The 22,659-nt window shown below is 41.6% G+C and overlaps 1 protein-coding gene across 1 annotated transcript in view; it reads right to left on the reverse strand.

Annotated features, from left to right (window-relative positions):
- CFAP92 (cilia and flagella associated protein 92 (putative)) overlaps positions 1–22,659 on the reverse strand; it is a 1,173,156-nt gene that overhangs the window by 1,027,845 nt on the left and 122,652 nt on the right. Inside the window, exon 4 of the mRNA XM_044078084.1 lies at positions 5,791–6,010. Within this exon, the coding sequence (XP_043934019.1) occupies positions 5,791–6,010 (220 nt within the window). The remainder of the gene's footprint in view (positions 1–5,790; positions 6,011–22,659) is intronic.

A 22,659-nucleotide genomic window follows, 5' to 3' on the forward strand; every position in this document is an offset into this window, starting at 1 on the left:
AGCAAAGTCTGCTCTGGGCCTTGAAAAGGAATACATCTTGCAGCGCTTTGTGAAGGTATGAACAGAAGACCAGGTTGCTACCTCTAGAATGTTTCTAGAGTTCACCCCTTTCCAATGTGCCACTGAAGAGGATAAGGTCCTAGTCAAGTGAGCTTTGTTTTTGCCTGTAAGAGATTTACTATGGTGGGAGCAACAGAAAACAATAGCAGAGGACAACCATCATACAATAGTTTGTGTAAAGACAGGTTTACCTTTCTTAGCCCCTGCATAGGAGACACACAGCTGTTCAGCATTCTTAAGAGGCTTTGTTCTGTCAAGGTAGTACTTGAGCTGCCTGTGCACATCCAAGATATGTAGCATGGGAAAGTGATGGTTTGATTCAGGGTAAATTCAGAAAAAAATCCAGGCATGGAGGATGGATTAGTGTGTAACACAGCCCTGTTCCTTTGAAAAATCAGATAGGATGATCCACCATGACACCTTGCAGCTCAGAGACTGACTTTGCAGATATCAGAACAATAAGTAAAACAGTCTTCCAAGTAATAAACCATAAATCAACCTGGAGAGGCAGGTTTAAAAAGAGGAAAGGTCAACAAAGAACAAAACTGAGATCACAGGGAGGAGGAGAAATTTGCTTTTAAGGGTGTCTCATGTGCAACACTCTTTTCATAAACTATAAAAGAGAAGAAATCGGAGGATCCATAGGCAGACAAGCTGAAATGGATTCAAGAGGTACTTTGACAGAAGCATATGACAAACCATGTCTAAGTAGCTCACAGAAATATTTCAAAATCAGAGTGGTCAAAACCCTTTCAGGACCTCTGTTACTGGCTAGGCACCACCTATAAAAACCTCTTTCTCTTGTCATGTGTAAGATTTTCTAGCTACAGGTTTTCTTGCCACCTTAAATACCTGCTACACATTCTCATGGAGCAAGTGTCTAAATGTATCAAGATAGAATCATCCAGGCTGTCAGTTGCAAATAATAAGATGGGGTGTACCTTTCACCCCTGATGTTGTGTGAGCAGATGCAATCTGTGAGGAAGCATGTTTTAATTGCTCTTTGCGAACGCCATTAAAAGAGAGAACCATCTTTATTTGGGCCAAAAGGGGTTACCGCAATGATCTTTGGTAATTCTTTTTGAGTCTTTAGAAGTACCCTGGGAATCATAGGAAAGGGTGGAAATACAGCAGGAGCATTACCAATGAAAGGAATGGTAGATTATCTGTCTTCTAAGCATGGCTGCAAGCATACAGTGAACATAATATTTTCAGTTTATCTTGAACACAATTTTTTCAGTTTTCTGTTTTGAAAGGAGGTGAAAAGATCTACTTGAGGTGTTCCCCACATCTGCATCAAGTCCTGGAAGACCTCTGGATGGGGCTTCCACTTGTGAGGGTCTGTCTAGTATCTGTTTAATTTGTCTGCAACTGTTTTTTTAGTCTGATGGAATGTATGAGGCCTGAAGAGTCAGAGAATGCTGTAGACCCAGCTCCCAGACCATCATTGCCAACTGGCAAAGAGGGTATGACCTTATATCCCCTTGTTTGTTCAGGTTCCACATCACGGTAGTGTTGTCTGTGACTACTACAAGAGGACCCAGAGTCCATCAGTGGTGAAGAATTTTTATGACATAAATCACTGCCAACATCTCATTTATGTTTATGAACTTTGACATGTCCTGAGGACCCCACAACCTTGCACATCAGATGGACACTCCCTTGGACACTGCTCCCCAAGCAAAATCTAAAGAGTCCATCTGGACAGCTTACCCTGAGGTCTGGAGACAGAAAGAAAGTCTTGAATTCAAACACAGTCGATCCTGTGGCTGCTGCAGTTCCTGTTTCACAAATCTCAGTACAGGTACCTGGAAATCCAAGGGATGAAGGTGCTGTGTCCAATAATTCTTGAAGTACCACTGAATTTTTCTCATGTATAGTCTGGCTAGTGGTATCATGGGTATCATCAGTGCCATGAGTCTTAACATTTTGAGGCACTTTCTTGCTGAGGCCATGTATAGAAGATAGAAATCCAAGAAAATAATCTGATAAGTCAGAACTTTGTCTTCTGGCAGGAAGGCTATTCTTTTTAGTGTGTCTGTCCAACACCCCAGGAAAATAATTCATTGAGATAACTCCCCCACATAATGTCCAGAAATGTCCTAACATACCCACTCCTAATAAATGCCCATAATTCACAGGGACACAGCTGGGTTGGATTGCACAGCTAGGCTTATAAAGGCCCTATGGTTATTAGCCTAGTATACACCTATGGACTTATGAACCTATGACAGGGTGTGAGGAAGGACTTTTGAATGTTCAATTGAAAGCCCAGGTGGGAAAGGAGGGTTACAATCTTGTCTAAGGACTCCAAGCACCTGGATACAGAATCTGTACAAATCAGCAAGTCATCTAAATAAGGAAAAATGTGGATGCCTAGGGTTCTGCAAAAGGCAACCATTGGTGTCAGACACTTTGTAAACACTCAATGTGAGGTAGATAATCCAATGGGTAATGCAGAAAAACTGAACCTGTAACCCAGAAACAGCAAATCTCAAAGCAATAAGACTATAGTGATGTGTTCTTGAGCTTTAGAGTCACCATGAAACAGTGGTCTGGAATAAATTCTGGAACTTTTACAAAGGTGTTTAGAAAGGACAAATCTAGGTTAGGTCCCCAGGAGTGCTCCTTTTTTGCCACCAAAAATATTCTACAGTAAAATCCTTTGTCTTTTGTGTATCGCAGGTTTTTGTTTCTAAGACTGCTGCTTCTACCATGTGATTGAGCACTGGAGGAAACAGCTCTGTCTGGTCTGATGGGTGTGGGGGAATTCACCTGAAAGGGGTGGGATTTTCTGTTCACTGACAAGTTTATCATCTATAAAGTCATTCTCAGAATCCATTTGTCTGAGACTATTTGCAGCCAGGATGCAGGGCTGAGAAACAGCCTAGGGGAAGGAAGCAGAGAAGGAAGGGCAGGAAGGGGGTAGGGGTGCTCTGTGACTTGACATAGTCATTTCTTTACATGGGGGTTGATCCTTTTTTGGAAAGGACTCCCTCTTGTTTCCTCCTGCCATTTCCTATTATTTCTCTGAATTTTGTTTGTCATGGATTGGTTCTGCCCCTTGAAGTAAAAGGCCTTGTTTGGGGAGAACTTGGATACAGGAAACATCCTAGATACCCCCTGCATTACTTTGCCTCCATCATCCCACTGTTTGAGAATCTGTGTCACAGAGGGCCCAAACACCAATTTAGAACTTAAAGGTGCATTCAAAATTTTGACTTTTAAATCATGACAGAAGTTTTGATTATGTAACCAAGCACATTGTCTTAATACAACAGAAGAAACAGCATCTGCACATTCAAGCATACCTCTCAAAGCATGTTTTGAAACCGGAGTCAAATTATAAACAATTTCATTCATATACGATTTATGTGTACACTCACTGTACAATAAATGTCCACATACAGTCTTGATAATTTAACATTATGAAGGCTAGATTACTAGAGAGAGACATCCTTTTGCCCAGAAGAGCTAACAATTTTTCCAGTTTATCAGGGGTTGTTGGAATAGATGAAGTTAATGACTTTTTATTTGAGCAGGCAGCTGTGAAGACCACAAACTGGGTCAGCATGCACATTAAAGAAGAGGCTGGTCACATCCAAGGAAACCCTATATTTTCTCTGAGCCTTTTTTAGGGACTGTTGCAATAGGTACTGGTGTCTTGTTGGCAACTTTACAAACATCTTCCAAGGTTGGTAAGAGAGGGGATAGCCACAGAATTGGACATCTCATCCTCTATTAGGTCATATAACCTTCCTAGCTTTGGAGTAGTTCCTGGCTCCTCCAAAGCAAAACAATCACTACATCTAGCAATCATCTAAGGAAAAGGGAACATATTTGGACTTAAGCTCAGGTTCACCTTTTGAAAAATCAGAGTGACTGGACTCAGTGTCAACTAGGAAATCGCTATTGTCCTCATCAAATTTCTCATCATTCCCTGAAACAATAGAGAGGTCTATAGCCAAACTAGCACTGGAGCGATGTATGGGAACACAACCAGCAGAATCAGCTGTCTGCAGAACACCCTTAGCCAAGAAAACCACATCAGCCTTATAAACTGCTATAATCTGATTATCAGCTGTATGATGAAGCTTTTGTTTCTTTTTCTTGTAAAATTCACTGCTAGATAAAATATCTAGGGTCACAGAATTATGTCTGTCAATGGGTATTTTACTCCTACACCTAAAAGGTTTGGTTATTCCATACCTGCACAAGGTATTGGAATAGCCCCAGAAAATGTATCCCACCCCTGTTCCATAGTGGCAGACAAAGCTACACTAGAGGGATAGAGGGTAAGTGGTAGAGGAGAAGCCCCAATATAATTATTAACTGTGGGCTGATGCATATATTTCTTTTTTTTAAGTGTAACTGGATTTGATGGGATAGTACCAGAGTTAGGATTCACCAAGTCAGTGGACAGAAAACTATCCAGAAAAATAAGATGACAGTATTGGATAATGTATCACAATAAGCACTTAACATTTCTAGTAATAAATTATGTCCCCAGACAACTAAATTCTGCCAGACTATGCTATTATCACAAAAAAAACTTTGCAATGTATTCAGAATTCTTTTACAACAAAAGTTAAAGAATTTCCAGTGCACAAAGTCCAAACACCAATGCAACAAATCTGCCAAAGCAATGTTAACAATTAGCTCCACACAATTTATCCACATTAAACTGCCATAAAATAATGCACAATGCCACTTTAAACTATATTTTCTTGTCAGACTAAAATGTCCACAGTATATTAACAAAGCTTAATTTGCAATAAAATCACAATATGATGTCAAAAACTCTTACAGCAGAGGCATACATACTGTAAATAATGTATAAATGTTGAAAAATCCCAAGTTCTGCAATATATTGCAGTCAAAAGTTGAAAATAATCAACATTCTGACTACATGAGGCAGCTCTTAGTATCTAACAGCATTCATATACACTGCACATCTCAGATAAATACTGTAAGTTTTCTCAAAAACAGCAAAAACAAGCATTTCTCAATGACAGAAGCCAAATAAACACATAAAAATAGAAATACAATAATGAATATGATAATAAAATGAAAGGAAGGGGTCCCCAAATGTGGTTTGTCTGAGCAGTAAGCTGGAAAGATCAGCACTGGATCCTGTGAAGAGTCAGAAGGCTTTCATCTCTGGATGGCAGAAAAAGACTGAACACACTTCCTATCTCAGCTAAAGGCTACTCTGTCAGGATATGCTCAGCAAATCAGCTGTTACAGAAAGACAGAGGGAGGGGAGCATGAGCTTTTGAAATATGTCCAGAACTTGGTTACCTTGGCTAATAACCCAAAATGCCACTGAGGCAGTGAGAATGATAAAAATGAGTAAGCACACCTGGAGGGATCCACATCAACACTTACATGCAAAGTTTTATTTGTACTCAATTATGACTGCACTGAGCCAACTGTCTTTTTTGTTTAATCTCAAAGAGCAATGAAATATTTTCATGCCAACTTTATTAATAAATTCACATATTTTTGTCAAAGCCACTGGTGATATGTTTATCACTAAACACTCCAAAGACACTTGTATCTGGATTACAAACCCTGACTTTTCCTTATAGAAAGTGGAAACATTTTTGCATTTTGTGGAAGAGGTTTATCAGTTTAAACAACTGATATTATTTGAACATATTACTGCTTACTGAATGTTACATTTATAATAATCATTCCGTTTTTACTTTACTAAGGAACTTTGCTCACCTTTGTTTTCTGGATTCTCTCCTGGCTTACTCTGAGGTAGTCTAAAAGCTTTAGGTCTGTCAAATCTGGCTTTTGCAGAAACTTTGTCCTTAGTGTCCCATACTTTGAATATTACTTTGTGAGACAAGAGTTTTATTAGGATTTCTTTAGTGATGTTAATTTTAACCTTATGAGTCCAGGCCAGCCATGTCAAGTCATTCTCACTCCATGATTTTAAAATCTGCAAAGAAAGAAATGTAAAACAAAAAAAAACAAAAAACACTGTTAAACATGCATGACCTTTTATAATTGCTCTACAGATATGCAGCACAATGTAAGGAATGTAATGAAATAAATTATACTTACGTATTCACTATAACTCTGCATTTGTGTTGTCTGTTTTCATCCTTCCCCAACGGATGGTCTCAGACCCAACATTGGAACCATCCTCGGCTACTCTAATAGACTTTAGGTTCCATAGTTCGAGCTCTTCCCCTTACCCATAATCCCACTCTTTTTCTTAGCTATCTCAGATCAAGTTTACCCTCTATCCAGTTAACCACAAAAATACAAAATTGAATCTGCCACTAAAAATTTCTGAGGCCAAAAGAACAAAGTATTATTAAAAGAATAGCAATGTTGAAACAGAGAAGAGAGTTTCTGGAGCCCACACAGCAAGACCATTAAGGAATACCCCTCAGGGCATACTAAGAGACAAGCACAAGGATGAGGGACTGAAGGGTGAGAAGTTGAGGAAGGACAAAAACAGACAACATGGATGTGGAGTTATGCAGAATAGATAGATGTAATATCTGATGTCCCTTTTGTTTATTCCTGAATTGATGGGACAGAGTCCCTAGCTAGAGTAGTCTTGTGTGGTCCTCAAGGAAGGATAGTTTAGAGTACAATGGAACCAAAAGCTGTGCTTTTCCTAGATAAAATGTCTGACTTGTAATGAGATATAAAGGTATCAGTGCTAGACCATTTAGCAGCTATCAAATGCCATCTATAGAAGCTGTGGAATTGAAAGCAGAAGATGTGGCCTTAAGCCTGTCAGAATGAGCTTTAAGATGTTTGGATAACAATAGATCTCAGTTTTGTAACAGATACAATGCAATAAGTGAGCCATCTGGCTCGAGTTATCATTTACACTGGTTTTCCCAATTTAGCTTTGGAAAAGGAGATAAACAGCTGCTCTGAGTTCCTTTGATCTTTGGTTCTATGAATGTAAAATCTGAGTTAGCTATGCACACCCAATAAATGGAGCATATATTCACCTTAGAAGAACTTGGGAAGAAAACTGGCAGGTTAATAGTCTAGTTAACGTTGGCTTCTGAGACCACTTTAGGCAGAAAGGAAGAGTTAGTCTGGAGGGATACTCTGTCCTTATGAAAGATTAGATAAGGTGGTTGAGAAGAAAGTCCATGGAGCTCTGATACCTATCAAGCTGATGTAATGGAAACCAAGAAAAGTATTTTTCAGGATAAAATCTTTAATTCTGCTGTGGCTGCAGGCTCAAAGAGGGGCTGAGTCAAAGCTTGAAGTATAAGATCCCAAGGGGGGATAGGGTCCTTTATAGAAGGCTGAAGCAGCAGATTGCCCTTAAGAAATGCTTTGCACAGTTTCAAGCTAGAGAATAATTATTTTTGCCCAAGTGAAAATTTCATATTCCAGGTAATAGCAACTTAACTGCTGAATAACTAGCCCCATTACTGAAAATGGAAGCCAGAAAATTAAGAATAGCTGGAATCAGTGCTGAAAGGGAGGGTCTAGATGTCTCTCTTGGGCCCAAGTTGAAAACCTTTTCCACTTGGTCTTGTAAATCTTTCTGGTAGAGGCCTTCTGAGATGACATAAGAATGTGGTGAACAGGGGAAGAAAGCCTGGAATTTCTAGCCATCACTGAAAGTGGAGATACCATGTGGTCAGCTTGAGAGATTTCATGTCTAGGAAAGGCAGGCCAGATGGGTGAAAGAAATGGTCCTGAACTAGATCTAGCACCCAGGGAGGGTAAACTAGATGAGGCCACAGGAAGGCCAACCACACTTGGTTAGGCCAGGATGGGGCAATGAGAATAATCTTGCTCTTCTGCTGCAATGACTTCTGAATAAAATTTGGGATGACAGGAGTTGGAAGGAAGGCATATAGTAGACAGGTGGGCCAACTGTGAACCAGAGAGTCTCTCGGTGACTCCCCTTCTAGGGGAAATTAGGGCAAAGTTCCTGCTGCACTTGGTGCTTAGGGGGGAAGCAAATAGGTTGCAGCATGGTTAATCTCATTGGCAAAACATCATATCCACTACTGATTGATTGAGAGGCCACTCATGAGGAAGTAAGATGGACCTGCTCAATTTGTTGGCTAACATGTTGACTTTACCCGGAATGTACATTGCCAAGAGAGTGTCCAGAAGAAATTGCCCATTGCTAGACTCTCACTGCCTCCCTGTATTTTGTGAATAGGATTGGGTTCTCCCCTGTTTGTAGGTGTACCGGACCACAGACATGTTGTTTGTCTGAGTAGCAGTCATACCTGGAAGGAAACATTTTGAAAAGCCTGCAACATTAATAGGACTGCCCTCACTTCTAAGATGCTAATGAGAAGACTGGCTTCTGTCTGGGACTATGTGTCTTGGACTGTCCTTCCCAAATAATGCCATCAGTGGTCACTGTGGCATTGGGCATGGGCAGAGAAAAAGGGTGTTTTTTTTTGTGTGTGTGTCCACCATGTTATGCAATGCCTGCAGAAGTTTGTAATATGAATCACTGCCATACATGGATAGTGTTTGATGGACCACTGTACTGCTAGAGTCCACTGTAACACTCTCATGTGAAAGCAAGCCTAAGATACTAGAACTATTGACTTTGCCATTGACTGAAATAGTTGTAAGATTAGCTTAGTGGGGGGAATGAAGAGAAAGAACGTGTAATGCTTGTCTTCTTCAGCTGTCCACTCTTGTCTGTGAGAGAGCTGCTATTTGTGACTGGGTATATAGACGGGCACCAATAAAATCCCAGTATTTCATTGGGAAGAGCTGTGATTTGTTGTAATTTATAGTAATACCTAGCTGAACACATCGGTAGACCAAGTAGTTCCTGGCTTGAAGGAGTAGAGGCCTGCTGGAAGCAGATAGGAACCTGCTATCTAGATAAGGAAACACCTGGAATATTTGCAATCTTTGGTGAGCTATAATCACTGCTATGCTTTTGGTGAACACCCTGGGAGCTGTGGTGAGACCAAAGGGCAGTGCTCTAAACTGGAGAGAGTTTCCTTTACCTTGGTACCAAACTGTGTGGATCTATCAAAAGGAGCATTGACGAAAGAAGACTTGAAGGGTTTTGCAACATCACAAAAGTGCATCCAGGCATGCCTCCTGATGGTTATACCTGAACCCACCCACTTTAGATGTTCCCTCTGAGGTATGAGAAATAAGCGTTTTGGAAACACTGGACAGGGACTGAAGGGTGGCCAGTTGTCCTCCACAGACATGGACCAGAGAGAGTATTGGAAAACTATTTGATCAATTTCCTCTGAAATCTCATCATATGTACCAGATAATTTAGAGACCTAAAGACAAAGGTCACTGAAGCATAGATACACTTTCTATATCTATCCAATCCCCTAGATTGCCTATAAGGGGGATGGACAGAAGAACTCTGTTCCACAAGCTATTTTTTAATAGCTGCTACAACCACCATAGCATCCCCTGGGGGACCCTGACTCCAATGAGCCCTATCCTTATGTACTACAAGGTACTTATCAGGATGTTTGGGAATAGACTCCATGACATCCAGTTCCTTCCAGGACTGGCAGGAGATAAGTTCTACCATCTAATGCACTGGGGGACTGCCCAAGTCATTGCTGAGCCAGTTTCAAAAGTCTGAAGAAAAGCTGACTTCTCTTGGGAAGGAGTATCGGAAGACCAGACACCTTTCTGTCTCAGAAGTTTGAGCATTTCACCAAATGACACATCCTCAAGGGGTGATCTGGGGGACCCTTCCCCTTCACTGAAGTCAGTGTCACCAGTAAAGTCACTAGTGGAGAGTCTAGGTGTCTCCTCTTATACATCTGCTTCTGAGTGGGTTTTCACTGGGAGGTCCAGAGAGGACTCGGAAGTGCCCACTGAGTCCTGAATGAGGACAATGTTAAGGCATGACCAGACCAACTGTCCTGATGGAATAGGAAGAAGAGACCCAGCTTCCACAGAAGACAGCTGTGTTTCTGGTGAACCCGAGGTGGGTAAGGATGCCTTTTCCCTAGAAGCAGAGAAAAGTCTCTCTACTACCTTGAAAGCTGAAGTCTAGAGAAACCCGAGTCCAGCCCTCAGTTGATCCAAAGATGTCTGTGAAGGATGAAACCCAATTTCCCTGGTTACAGCCTCAAAGCAGAGATTGCAGCTGAGCCGTCTAATGGTAAGGCTCTGAGTGGGAGAGCCGGCACTGACAACATTGGAATCAATCCCAGACCCAGTCCCCTAGATCCTGCATTGACACTACAGCTCTGAGATTCTTCCAGATCCAACAGGATCATAACTATCTGGATCAAAGAAGGTATTGGAACCGAAGAGGGCCAAGTCTTCTGATCCAACACAGACATACTAGGAAGTCTTGGGGCCAAAATCTCCAAAACCACTGGATAGATAGGAGTAGGAGTCAGAGGTTTGGTCTGTATAGGAGGAAGATTCATGTTTATGATGGGAGCTGGAGCTGGAATAATACCCAAATGTATCTTGGTTCTGAGTAATTTTCTCATCATCCTATCCACCTCCACTTCAGACAGGCTCCTATATGACCTGAGGGAGGATGAAGTGGAAGGCGGGCTGGAAACTCTTTGAGGAGTGTCCCGCAAAAATGGAGAGTGAAGTCTGTACTTTACTGGTTCAGGAGAAGACCTAGCAGGAATATGAGGTGACTTTGGCTTCGGTCAGGTCAGATATGTCTGGAAGGATGGATCCGAAGTCTTCGATTTCATCAGAGTTGGAGCCATGGATGAGGATGGACCTAACATCTTAAGAGTCTTCTCAGGTGGAGTTGAGCCTGAAGAACTCACAGGAGGACAGTGGTCAGAGATTCACTTCTTCGATTCCTTGTGTTTGCCTTGAGCCTCTCCTGAAGATTTCTTGTAGGAGGATGGGGCTCCAGAAGTAGAAGAAGGAAGATGCTCTTTCAAAATAAATGTATTCTTTCTATGAACTAAGGTAGTTAATAAAACTAGCACACATGTCATACTCTGTGTTGAGGTGGGCCAAGGCAATATATGCATTTTGATTGGCTTTCAGAATTAGGGATGTTGTGCCTGAAAGTGGCACACTTCTTACATCTGGTAGGTTTATCAGACATCTCAAAAGGAATATAGATACCTGTAGGTGAAAGATAGTAAGCAATTAAAATACCAGCAATAATAACAATACCCTGGGGTAAAGAATACAAATACCAACAATGGTAACAATAATACCCCGAGGTAAAGAATACAGATACCAACAATGGTAACAATAATACCCTGGGGTAAAGAATACAAATACCAACAATGGTAATAGAGAATACCAAAAGGTAATGAGAAAGTCAGAAGGCTCTGTGGAAAAAACTATTGTAATTTAAACAACTAGTAAATTATTTAACACTGTCTATAAACTTTTTTTGACTGAGGAGGAAGAAGAATACAAAGAAAAAGGTGTAAAAATGGATAAGAAAAAATTAATAATTTTACTTATCTCATTATCCCACACTCAAGCTAGCGATAACTACATCTTATCCCTAAAATGCCAAATGAGATGTGGAGAACAGAGGGATTACGGGTTATGGGGAGAAACTTGAGCTACAGAGCCTAAAGTCTACTAGAGTGTCTGAGGACAGAGCCGATGTAAGATCCGAGACCATTAGTTGAGGAACGGATGAAAAAGACAACATCAGATCATTCTTTTTCTTGTTGACAGGCATTAAGCTGAAACAAACCTCACAGATAAGTTCTAAAATTCTTCCATAGTTGAAGAAAATATGTTGTAGATTACTCAAACTGAAATAATCCATAAAATAAATAAATAAAGAAATAAATGACAATAAGTGACAGCTATCATATACCTATAGTTCAAATACCTTATTGCTTTGCTGCTTGCTCTTAAGTTTTCAAGTGCTTTTATTGTGCTGCATTTATTATTGCTTGTTAGTAGCCTGATTAAATTTATCTGTTATTCTGTCTCTTAGTTTTAGTTTTAGACCATGGGCTTCAGGCAAGTTATTTTACATTTAAGAAGGTTTTTGTGGTCTACACTCTGGTGGAAAACCCTTATCAAAAGCCTCTCTCTATAAGTCTGTCCAAGTTTTCACTAGAACTACTCCAGGTGCATCTGACAGTTAGCAAGAAAGCCATCCAAGTTATAGCCAGCTATAGACCCCCTCCATGACTCAGGACACCCACTCCTCCTACCTGGACCTACTTGACTCCATCAAGGTACCCCCTAACACCACGATCCTTGGTGATTTCAACTACCCCACCATAGACTGGGTGAACTATTCCTGCAGTAATGCACTCACTCAATGATTCTAAGTAAATTCTTCCCAGGTGAGATCAGATCATTGGTCAGTCTCATTTGAAGTTTCTATCCTGCCCCCCCCCCCCAGCCATAACCAGGCTAAAAAACTTCTCAAAATCTGACTAAGACCTCCTAAGGGAGGGTATCAGTAGCTTCACACCACCGCCCCCCTCAGAGGATGAAAACAACTATGCTGAGCAGTATGCCAGTGCAGTATACAAGCACCTGTACAACTGCACGGACTCAAACATACCCGACAGAACTAAAACCTGCTCCTCAAGGAAACACAAACCTATGTGGTGGACATCCTCTATCAACAAGCTTTACAACAAAAGGAAGAAACTGTTATCCAATGGTAAAATGATACAAATTCCCAATTAGAAAAACTCCCTCCTTCGCCACAACAAGCAAATTATATCACTAGTGAAAACTTCCAAAGCCAATTATGAATTGAAACTAGCCTCTGAAATAAAGGGAAACCACAAAGCCTTCTTCAGTTACATCAGGAACCTCCATGGCAAAGCCCAGGTTTGTTCCAAATTAGTACTTAATGGTACCACTTACACTGATCCTGTTGACTTAGCCAACCTACTATCAGATATGTTCAGTGCAAACTTTACCCTCATGTCCCCCCCAAAGGCCTATTCAACATCCCTAATACTTGTTCTGCACCTCACATCTCCATAGATCAAGTGTTAAAGGCCTTATCCAAGGCAAAGAGCACAGCTTCCATGGGACATGATAGTATCTCAGGCTGTATTCTCCACCATCTTCAGCAAGAACTAGCTTTGCCATTGAGCACCCTATTTAACCATAGCCTAAGTACAGGCTTCATTCCAGCAGAGTAGAGAACTGCCATTGTTATCTCCTTGCACAAAGGTGGTGCCACTACTGACCCTGGAAACTATCATCCCATTAGCTTGACAAGTCTGATCTATGAAGCCATGGAGTGTATTATTATGGATCTCATAAACAAAGGACATAGGCAATCTCCAAGCATTTGACCCCACCCAGTTCGGATTCGGCAAGGGCAGATCTTGCCAGTTGCACCTGGGTAACTTCTTTGAGACTGTCACCAAGGCCCTGGATGAGAGAAAGTCAGTACATACAGCTTACCCTGACTTGGTCAATGCCTTTGACACAATCCCCCACTCGGGCATCATCAAAAAACTAATGCAGCTTGGTGTAAATCTCTATCTTATCAGGTGGGTGGCCAACTGGCTCACTGATAGACCCACAAGGTCAAAATAGGTGCCTCCAACTCCGACAGCAGACCTGTCATTAATGGTTTCCCCAGGGATCTGTCCTGGAACCCCTACTTTTTGGCATCTACTTCTTAGAGGTCCAGGCAAAGACAAAAGGCCTGTGGTTGAAGAAAGTTTGCAGATGACTGTAAGTTGTATGCTGCCACTGACTCCTCAAATGATGATACAAGAGGGTCTCACAGCATCAAATCACTGGTACCAAAGTAATGACCTTAAATTACATGCAAAAATGTATTTTCATACCATTTGGCAAAAACTAGGCCCCTACTGATTACCACATCAACAGCAACCCCCTAAGCACACAACCTGTGGTGAGAGACCTGGGTACACAGGTTGACAACAATCTCACATTCAACCATCATGTACCAGCAGTGGTCAGAAAAGCCTTTTACTTGGTTCATCTCATAGGTAAAAGGATTGCATCCAGAAAAAAAGGAGGTTATTACCTCTCTGTATTCCTCCCTCATTAGGCCAATAATTGAGTATGATCCCCCATTTGGTATGTACCTCTCCAAACACCTGCATCAACTGGAAAGGCCACAGAAATACCTCACAAAGAGAATCCATGGCCTCCAACAACTGTCCTATGTGGACAGGCTCATTGCTCAGAGGTGGTCTGTGTCTTGCCTACAAGGCAATCTCGGTCCCTCCCCTACTAGAGATGCTCCATATCCATAAATCTAACTCCTCACGCATTATTCACTTGAAAGGCCTAAATTCAATACGCAACATTAACAAAAACCTGCTGGAAAGACAGGTTTGTATCCCAGAGGCTCCTCTGTCCCTGGAATAGACTTCCCATACACATCAAACAGAGTACCTTGCTAACCCTCTTCAAGCCCAGCATTGATGAGTGGATGGGAAACTACAAATTTGTCCCAGGGGTTCCACCTGTGTCCCTCATTGACAGGGGTGACAGGTGCTGACTGAAGTTTCTTCTTTGGCGATAAATTCTTGGCTAGGCTTGTAAGGGCCCCAGGGCCATTAGCCTAGTAACCCCCTATGATCCTAAGATTTAGATTCAGGGTGGAAGACATTGAAAATACTTTATGTTACCTTACCTAAAATAGTTTAGGAAATGTACTGTATGTGGAGAGGGTTACCTATCAAAACATCTACTCTTCATAACATCTAAACTCAAAACATCAAGACCATGACATCTAAACTTCAAAACATCTAAAACTCATAACATTGAATCTCAAAACATTGAAAACTACAAACAACTATAAATAACATCCTGTTATATATATTTACCCCCCAAGTGGGGGGCTCTGCCCCCCACACCCCTCGTAAATTAAATATGCCAACTCCAAGGTTGCACTACAGTGGTGTTAGGAAATTAACTTTTTCCCCCACTGTAGTGCGACCTTGGAGTTGGTGTATTTACTTTATGGTGTGTGTGTGTGTGTGTGTGTGTGTGTGTGTGTGTGTGTGTGTGTGGAGAGGGCAGAGCCCCCGCATGGGGGGGTGCCGGGGGGATTGCCCCCCTGCATAAACATAGTAAAAACTATGTGGGATGTTATTTATAGTTGCTTTGTAGTTTTCAATGTTTTGAGATTCGATGTTGTGAGTTTTAGATGTTTTGAAGTTTACATGTTATGGTCTTGATGTTTTGAGTCTATATGTTATGAAGAGTAGATGTTTTGATAGGTAACTGTGGAGAGATCCATGCAACTGGCAGGTTTAGTTTTATGAAATGAGTCTACTATAAATGAACATTCCAGCTGGTAAACTACAAAAACAGCTAAATGTGATGATAATGATTACAACAGAAATGTTACATTCTATAAGACTGAAGTGTTATAATATTATTTTGTCATATTCGGTGCATATGAAATTAATGCGTGCTGAAATACATTAGAAGTAAAAATTATTTTATTGAATCCATGATAAAACATTTTGGTGAATGACTAAAATGTGAAAAGTATACTGAGCAGGCACAGATAAATTTACAGATATCCCCTTCTTCTTAAGCTAATGTGGACTGCTTTACATTTCAATAACAAAAGAATCTATAAAAATGAAAGTTAGGTACTTACTATAACGATAGATCTGCATTGTCTACTGCCATCTTTCCTTACTCTAGACTTTGAACGCAAAGCTCAGACTCCTCCCCTTACCCACAATTCCCTCCTGTCCCCAACTTTACCTCAGATCAAAGTGAGAAAAACTGGGTAGAGTGAGAAAAATTAGGTAGATCATAAGTGATATATAATGATTGAAACCAGGAGTGTGTCAGTATGGTTTGTGATGTAAAATGCTTGCAACTAGGATTGTGTTGGTGTAGTTTGTTTTCATATATATAAATGTATGATTGCCTATGTAGTAAGTGAAAGTGATGGTTTAATAAAGATGGTTCTTGTTTAAAAAAGTAGGAATTCAATAATTTATGTAATATTCCTTAGGTTATATGATATATAGCATTGTATGTGAATTAACATGTTTATGTTAATATAGTCTGGTTACTTTTATATGAATGTAAATTTGCCTATGTCACAAGTGGTAATTCAATAAAGGTTCTTGAAAAAAAAATTTACCTTAAGCTCAATGTCAAAAAGTGCATTATCATTACCTTTGGGAAAAATTCGGTGCCCATGAACTACCACATAGGTGGTAGTCTACTAAACACTGAAGGTGTGATTAGAGACCTGGGGACACAGGTTGACAGCAACCTCTCCTTTGATAACCACATTGCCACTGTAGTCAGAAAGTCCTTCTATTTGGCACATCTCATTACAAAAGGTTTCTCATCCAGGAAGAAAGAGGTCATAATCCCTCTCTACTCGTCCCTCATTAGACCTGTTATAGAATACAACGCCTCATTTGGTATGTACCTCACTAGACACCTATGACAACTGGAAAGGCCACAAAAATACCTCACTAAGAGGATTAGGCCTTAGACACATGCCCTATGTAGACAGAGTAAAAAACTCCAGCTATACGCTGTCTCTTATCGCCTACTTAGAGTCGATCTCTGCTTGATCTACAAAGCCATGTCTGACCCAGAGCTGCTAGATATGCTACACCTAAAGAAATCCCAATCCCTCCATGTCACACGCTCCAGGGACCTAAACCTCATTACCACAATAAACAGAACATGCTGGAGGGACAAATTCCTAACCCAGACAATTCCCATACTCTGGAACAAACTTCCCATTCACGTCAAGCAGGGCAATTCACTGGCCCTCTAAGAGAAATCTTGACGATTGGATGGCAATATGAAGTTCACCCCAGGGATCACTTCAGTGGCCTTGCTTGACAGGGGCACTGAGAACTAACTTTGCGCGGCATGATGCCAGGGAATTTTCTTGGGCTAGGCTTATATAGGCTCTAGGGCCGTTAGCCTAGTACACACTTATGAACCTATGAACCTCAGATCGAGTTTGCCTGTAAACCCATAATGGATAAAAATCTATACATTAAAAAAAACAGATTTCTTAACAATACTCTGCTTGTGTTCTGCTCTGGAGCTAGAAGAAGAAGAGCATGTGAATGTATCCAGGAGCTAGACCATATTATCATACCAGAAACCAAGAAATTAAACTCCCAAAATGATGGAAGGGAGAAAGAGGGTGGGAAGTTGAGGAAGGATGGAAGCAGATAACACAGCTCTATCATTATAGCAAGTACATAACTTTCATATCTGATGTTGTGTCTTTTGTCCATTCCTGAACATATAGAACAGAGTCTCCAGGTAATTAATTCTTGGGGTGGTCTCATAGAAGGATATTCTGGAGGATGGATGAATCAAGGGCAGCTCTATCTCTGGAGACCAAATCCAATTTATAATGAGAAAGTAAAGTATGAATATTGGAGCAAGTGCATCGGTTCAAATATCATCAATAGAGGCTCTTGAGAAAAAGGTGGTAGAAGTTGTCACAGATCTAGTGATGAGCTTTAATGGGTTTGGGCAAGATAAGGCCCTTCTCTTTGTATAGATCTGAGATGCAGTCAGTAACCATCTAGATAAAGTCACTTTAAAGACTCCTTGTCCCATTTTAGCTTTTGATAATGAGACAAACAGTTAATGAGACTTTTAAAGTTGCTGCTACGGTGGAGATAAAAAAGAAGCTGATGATGCATGTCCAGTAGGTGAGAAGAAAAGTGATTGCAGCAAGGGTGACCCCAGAGGCAGAAAATCTGTTCTACCACCTTCAGATTGAGGGACCACTCCTAAGGTAGAAGGACAGATCTGTTCAAGCCTGTCCACCAAAATGCTGAATTTCTCCAGAGTGTGCACTGCTATCAGAAGGCAATTGGAAGATATCACCCATTGCCATACTCACATTGCTTCTAAACATAAGAGACAGGACAGTGTTCTTGTGCTTGTTGATGTACCAGACTACTGACATGTCTGTCTGAATGGATATTACTCATAGAGGTAGGGAGTCCTGAAAAGCCTGCAGTGTTATAAGGACTGCCCTCATCTCCAAAACACTGATGTGAAGGTTGGCCTCGGAGTGGGACCTCATGCCTTGGACAGTCATTCCATGCAGTGCCCTCCATCCCAGCTGGGAGGTGTCCATGGTCCCTGTAGCTTTGGGAGAGGAAGAGGCAAAAGGATGGCCCTGGGAAACTTCTGGGGACTCGAGCCACCATTGTATGTGTGTCCTGCAAATATCTGTTACTCGTATTCAAAATCTCATGGATTGATGTCTGATAGACCATTGTACTGAAAGTCTTCACTGGGGAGCCCTCGTGTGGTATCTGGCTAGGGAAACCATGGTAACTGAGGCAGCTATAGATTCTAGAGGCTGAAAAATCAGTTTTGCAGGTGGCTTCTGGTAGGAAAGGATGTGAAGGTCTTGACTGTGTATGATGGCCAATCTATTCTGTGGGAGCCTCACAATCTAGAATGTTGCATCCAGGTGAGACCTATAAACCATTTTGACCAGACTGGAAGAAACTTGGACTTGTCTAGGTTCACTGTGGTACATAGTTGGAAGCAACACTGGAGCAATGAGTCCCTGGCACAGATGAGAATATTCTTGGTAGGGATAGAATTGAGCCAGTCATCTAAGTAAGTGAACACTCTGAGATGAGCTGTAACCACTATCATGCTTGTGGTAAACATCTGGGGGGCACTATGATGAGATCAAAGAGCAGGGCCCTGAACTGAAAATAACTGGTTGTCAGCTGGAATTGGAGAAGGCTTCTGGATCATCTGTCCATCATAATATGATAGTACACATCCAAAAGGTGTATCAAGCACATCCAATCATCCTTCCTTAACAAAGGGAGGATGGACTGCACCATGACCATGACCATGCAGAACTTCGCTTGTCTGACATATTGATTGAGATGACTGAGATCCAATATTGGCCAGAGGTCCCTGGTCTTTTGTGATCTCAAAAAGAATTTTGAGTATGTTGTAGATCCTTGTTAGTCTGGTGGGACCTCCTTGATGTCACGCTTATCTAGTAGCTTTTTTTTTTGCTAGTATGGCTGCTTTTCTTTGGGAGGATAGAAAATCGGGGTAGAGGACAGAGAAAGTGAATAGAATAGCTTTTGATTACAATCTTCTGCACTCATGTATCTTTAGTGATGGATATCCAGGCTTCGGGGTACAGAGATAAATGCCCCCCGACTATCTCTGGAGAGCAGCAGACAAGCAACCATTCAGGAGCACTGACAAGGCCTCTTGGAGAATGGGTCCTGGAAGCCTTGATTTTCTATACCTCCTCTGCCATTGGGGGGATGTCCTCCATTAGAATTCCCCTCTCTGCCAAGGGGGATCTATCTCAAGAAGTGTCTGGGGGGAAACCCTTGGAATTTCCAGAACAACAGTTTCTTACCTCCCTTCTGGCTTCTAGAGAAAGACCTCCATATATATAGGGTCATAGGTAAGCACTAGGCTAACTGCCCTTGCGTGCCATCTTAAGGCTAGATGATTTCCCTTTTTTTGCTCAAAATAACCTATCCCATTTGGTTACAGATTGGCTTTACCCATCCCATGGTTGATAATTATATATTACCCCTAATGGGAATGACTAGCATTATACCATACTTAATTTGAGGGGACCCATGAATAGGATAAAAAAATTTAGGAGCTGCATCTGTCCATTAGTGGGATAGTGTGCAGTCCAAGGGTAAATTTTCTGTTTCTCATACATAGATCTAAGTTGTTCTACTTATTTGTACAGCAAAAAGGGTTTGCCCATCTTGCTCACTCCTGGACAGCGTGTCCTTGACTTTTGGTCGGAAAGAGTTAAACCATCAAAAGAGGCATTCACAAAGGATGTCCGGAAGTGCTCCCAAGCATGTTTACTTATGGTACTGCCTGTATCTGTGGCTCTCAAAGTGCAATCAGTCATGTTGGAGATCAGGTGCATTGAGACACTGGAAAGGGACTATCAGATGGCCAGCTGTGAGTACACAGTTTTTGTTACAACTGCAGATATGGACCTTGAGAGAGATTTGGAAAGTTTCTTTGTCAAATCTCTCTGAAATGATGTCACATGTTTCAGGTAGTCAAGCACCATCAGTGCAAAAATAGCAGAGGCGTAAATCCACTTTCCAAACATGTTCAAAGCCCTAGACTCCCTGTTAGGGAGATGGACAGAGGAGCTCTCCTGAGCCAGCTAAGTTTTATGGTCACTGCCACTACCACAGAATCAACTGCCAGGCATTCGCCCCAATGATGGCGATCTTTAGATGACACTAAAAAAATTATCTAGGATGGGTTCAGCCACATCTGGATTCTTCCATGTTCACTTCTAGATCAAATTGACATATCTATTGGAGGGACCATCCAAGAAGTATTGGGCCTGGACCTGAAGACCTTGAGGAAACACTGCATCTTCCTGGAAGGGGGCTTCGGAGGACCATTCACCTTTCTGTCTCAATAGTTTGAAAATGTCACCTAATGCGATGCCCTCAAGTGGTGATCTGGGGACTTCACCCCTTCTTCAATTACTGCTGTGGAGACTCCATGTACTCACTCTTGCATGTATGCTTCTGAGGCACCTCTGCTGTGTAATGCTCTGGAGAGGACTCAGAAGATGAATGAGAGGATATGGACTGTCTCGAGTCTCAACCAGAATGGCTATCCTTATAGGAAAGGAAGAGCAGAATCAGGACCCAAGGATTTCCGATGGGGGAATGGATGGAGCTTAGCACATACAAGAAATCCGCTCACCGGGGAAAGACAGTGCTCATTCAATGGCCTCAAAAGCTGATACCAAGAGGGAACCCAGAATCATCTCAGAAGGAGCTGAAGCATATGCTGATCCCAGTATCCCACCTGGCCAGGCACTAAAACTGATGCTGGAGCTCTGCTATCTAGTGCCAAGGGATAGTCATGAAAACTTTGTAGACAATCCCCTGGCTCTGGCTCCAATACTTCTGCTCTGAGATCCTTTCAAATCTTAGACTTGCAGAGACAGTTGGATCAGAGATATTGCTGGGGTGAAAGATGAGAAGGTTTTTGGATCCAATGAGGACAATCCTTTGATGTAACTTGGATTGGCAGGTCCTAAATCTGGAGGGTGGACTGGGGCAGGAGTGATCACAGAAGAGAAGAAGGACCAAAGCTCACAAGTCCAACAGGGGTCAGAAATGGGAGAAACCCCAACCGGATTTGGGTCCTAAGGTACTTCCTCATCATCATTCAAGTCTGAAAGGCATCTGGTAGGATGGACTGATCTTATGGATGAGGATGTGGAAAGGGGTTAAAGGAAAGATGCACCACCCTTTCTTATATGAAGGGTGAGCGTAACTAGAAGATACTGGCTCTGGTTAAAGCCTACGCTTCAGTCTGTGGAGTATGGAATTTAATCAATATCATATCCAGCAGTTGTGTCAGATTTGGGGGTTGGAAGTTGCAGCTGAAAAGCCAACCAAAGGGGAGGTATGGTCAGGGGAATGCATTTTAGCCTCTTTATTTTCTCCTTGGATTTTTCATCACTCCCCCTTCCTTATGTCTGTCCGAAGGCTTCTTGGTAGACGGGAGGTTCCAGAAGCAGAAAAAGAAAGAGATTTGGATGAGTCTCCCAAAGAGGTTGGAAGGAGTATTTTCAGAATTAACTTGTTCTGATGTTTAGCAATGGCTCTCTGGCCAGAGGCAGTGTAAATCAAGCAGTCATCTCCAAGATGAGCCGCAGCAAGACAGTAAACACAGCTTGAAGGGGCATCTGAATTCAGGATGTTTTGGCTGCGTGCCACACATTTCTTGAAACCAAAAGGTTTCTCCATCTTGGAGAAAAATGAACAGAGTACCATGAAACAGAAATGATCACAGCAACAATATTGAAGACTGTAGTAAGAAATTTCAAGATATGTCAAAAATATAACCCAAAGTTATACAGTAACTTCCAACTCTGAAAATACACCAATAGTGCCAAAGGAAAGATAAATTAAAAAGGTAAGGGGAGAGTACAGCAAGAAAGAGAAAATCAACAAGAAAAAGTTAATTAGGAAAGAAGGTCTATATATGTCAAAAAGGGAGGCGAGCCTGCGCAAAGGGGACTGCATCTGTTGAAATGAGCAGCAAATGAGATCTGAGGTAATGCTGGGGACAGGAGGGATCATGGGTAAGGGCAGCAGCTTGAGCTTGGGATTTAAAGTCTAGAGTGACCAAAGTCAGATGTGAAGACCCATATATTGAGGAACAGATGTAAGAGACAACATCTGATCAGATGGTTTCACCTTCAGTCTGAAGATTTGCTGCACGCCACATTATGACTCAATTAAAATCTTTCTGTGTCTGGTTTGGGTCTTAAACATATAGTCATATCTTACTCAGCAATGGTTTAACAGTCAAGGTCATGAAAAGGACACTTTCAAATCAGTAGCTAGCAAAGTCTATGAGTAAATAGAAAGGGGAGGCATAAACACTTACCTAACTTGCAAAAATCACTGTATAGGATTTATAAAGAATTCCTACTGTACATAGCAAAAGTTTCTGCTGTATGGAACATAACTACAAATGAATGTTGTATGTACAAGACAAAACACACTCTGTCCAGTGTAACATTGCACAGAAGAGCAGCTGCAGTCCTCTGCCAGATGATTTGGTTATACAAAGGGCACGGTGCAGTGTAAATAATTTTCAACACTAGCAACTTGTTTCAAGTATCACCACAGGCGGAGGAGTGGCAAA

The sequence above is a fragment of the Protopterus annectens genome, chromosome 7.part0 (assembly GCF_019279795.1).
Source record: "Protopterus annectens isolate FY-2018-M chromosome 7.part0, PAN1.0, whole genome shotgun sequence".
Classification (NCBI taxonomy): Eukaryota; Metazoa; Chordata; order Ceratodontiformes; family Protopteridae; genus Protopterus; species Protopterus annectens.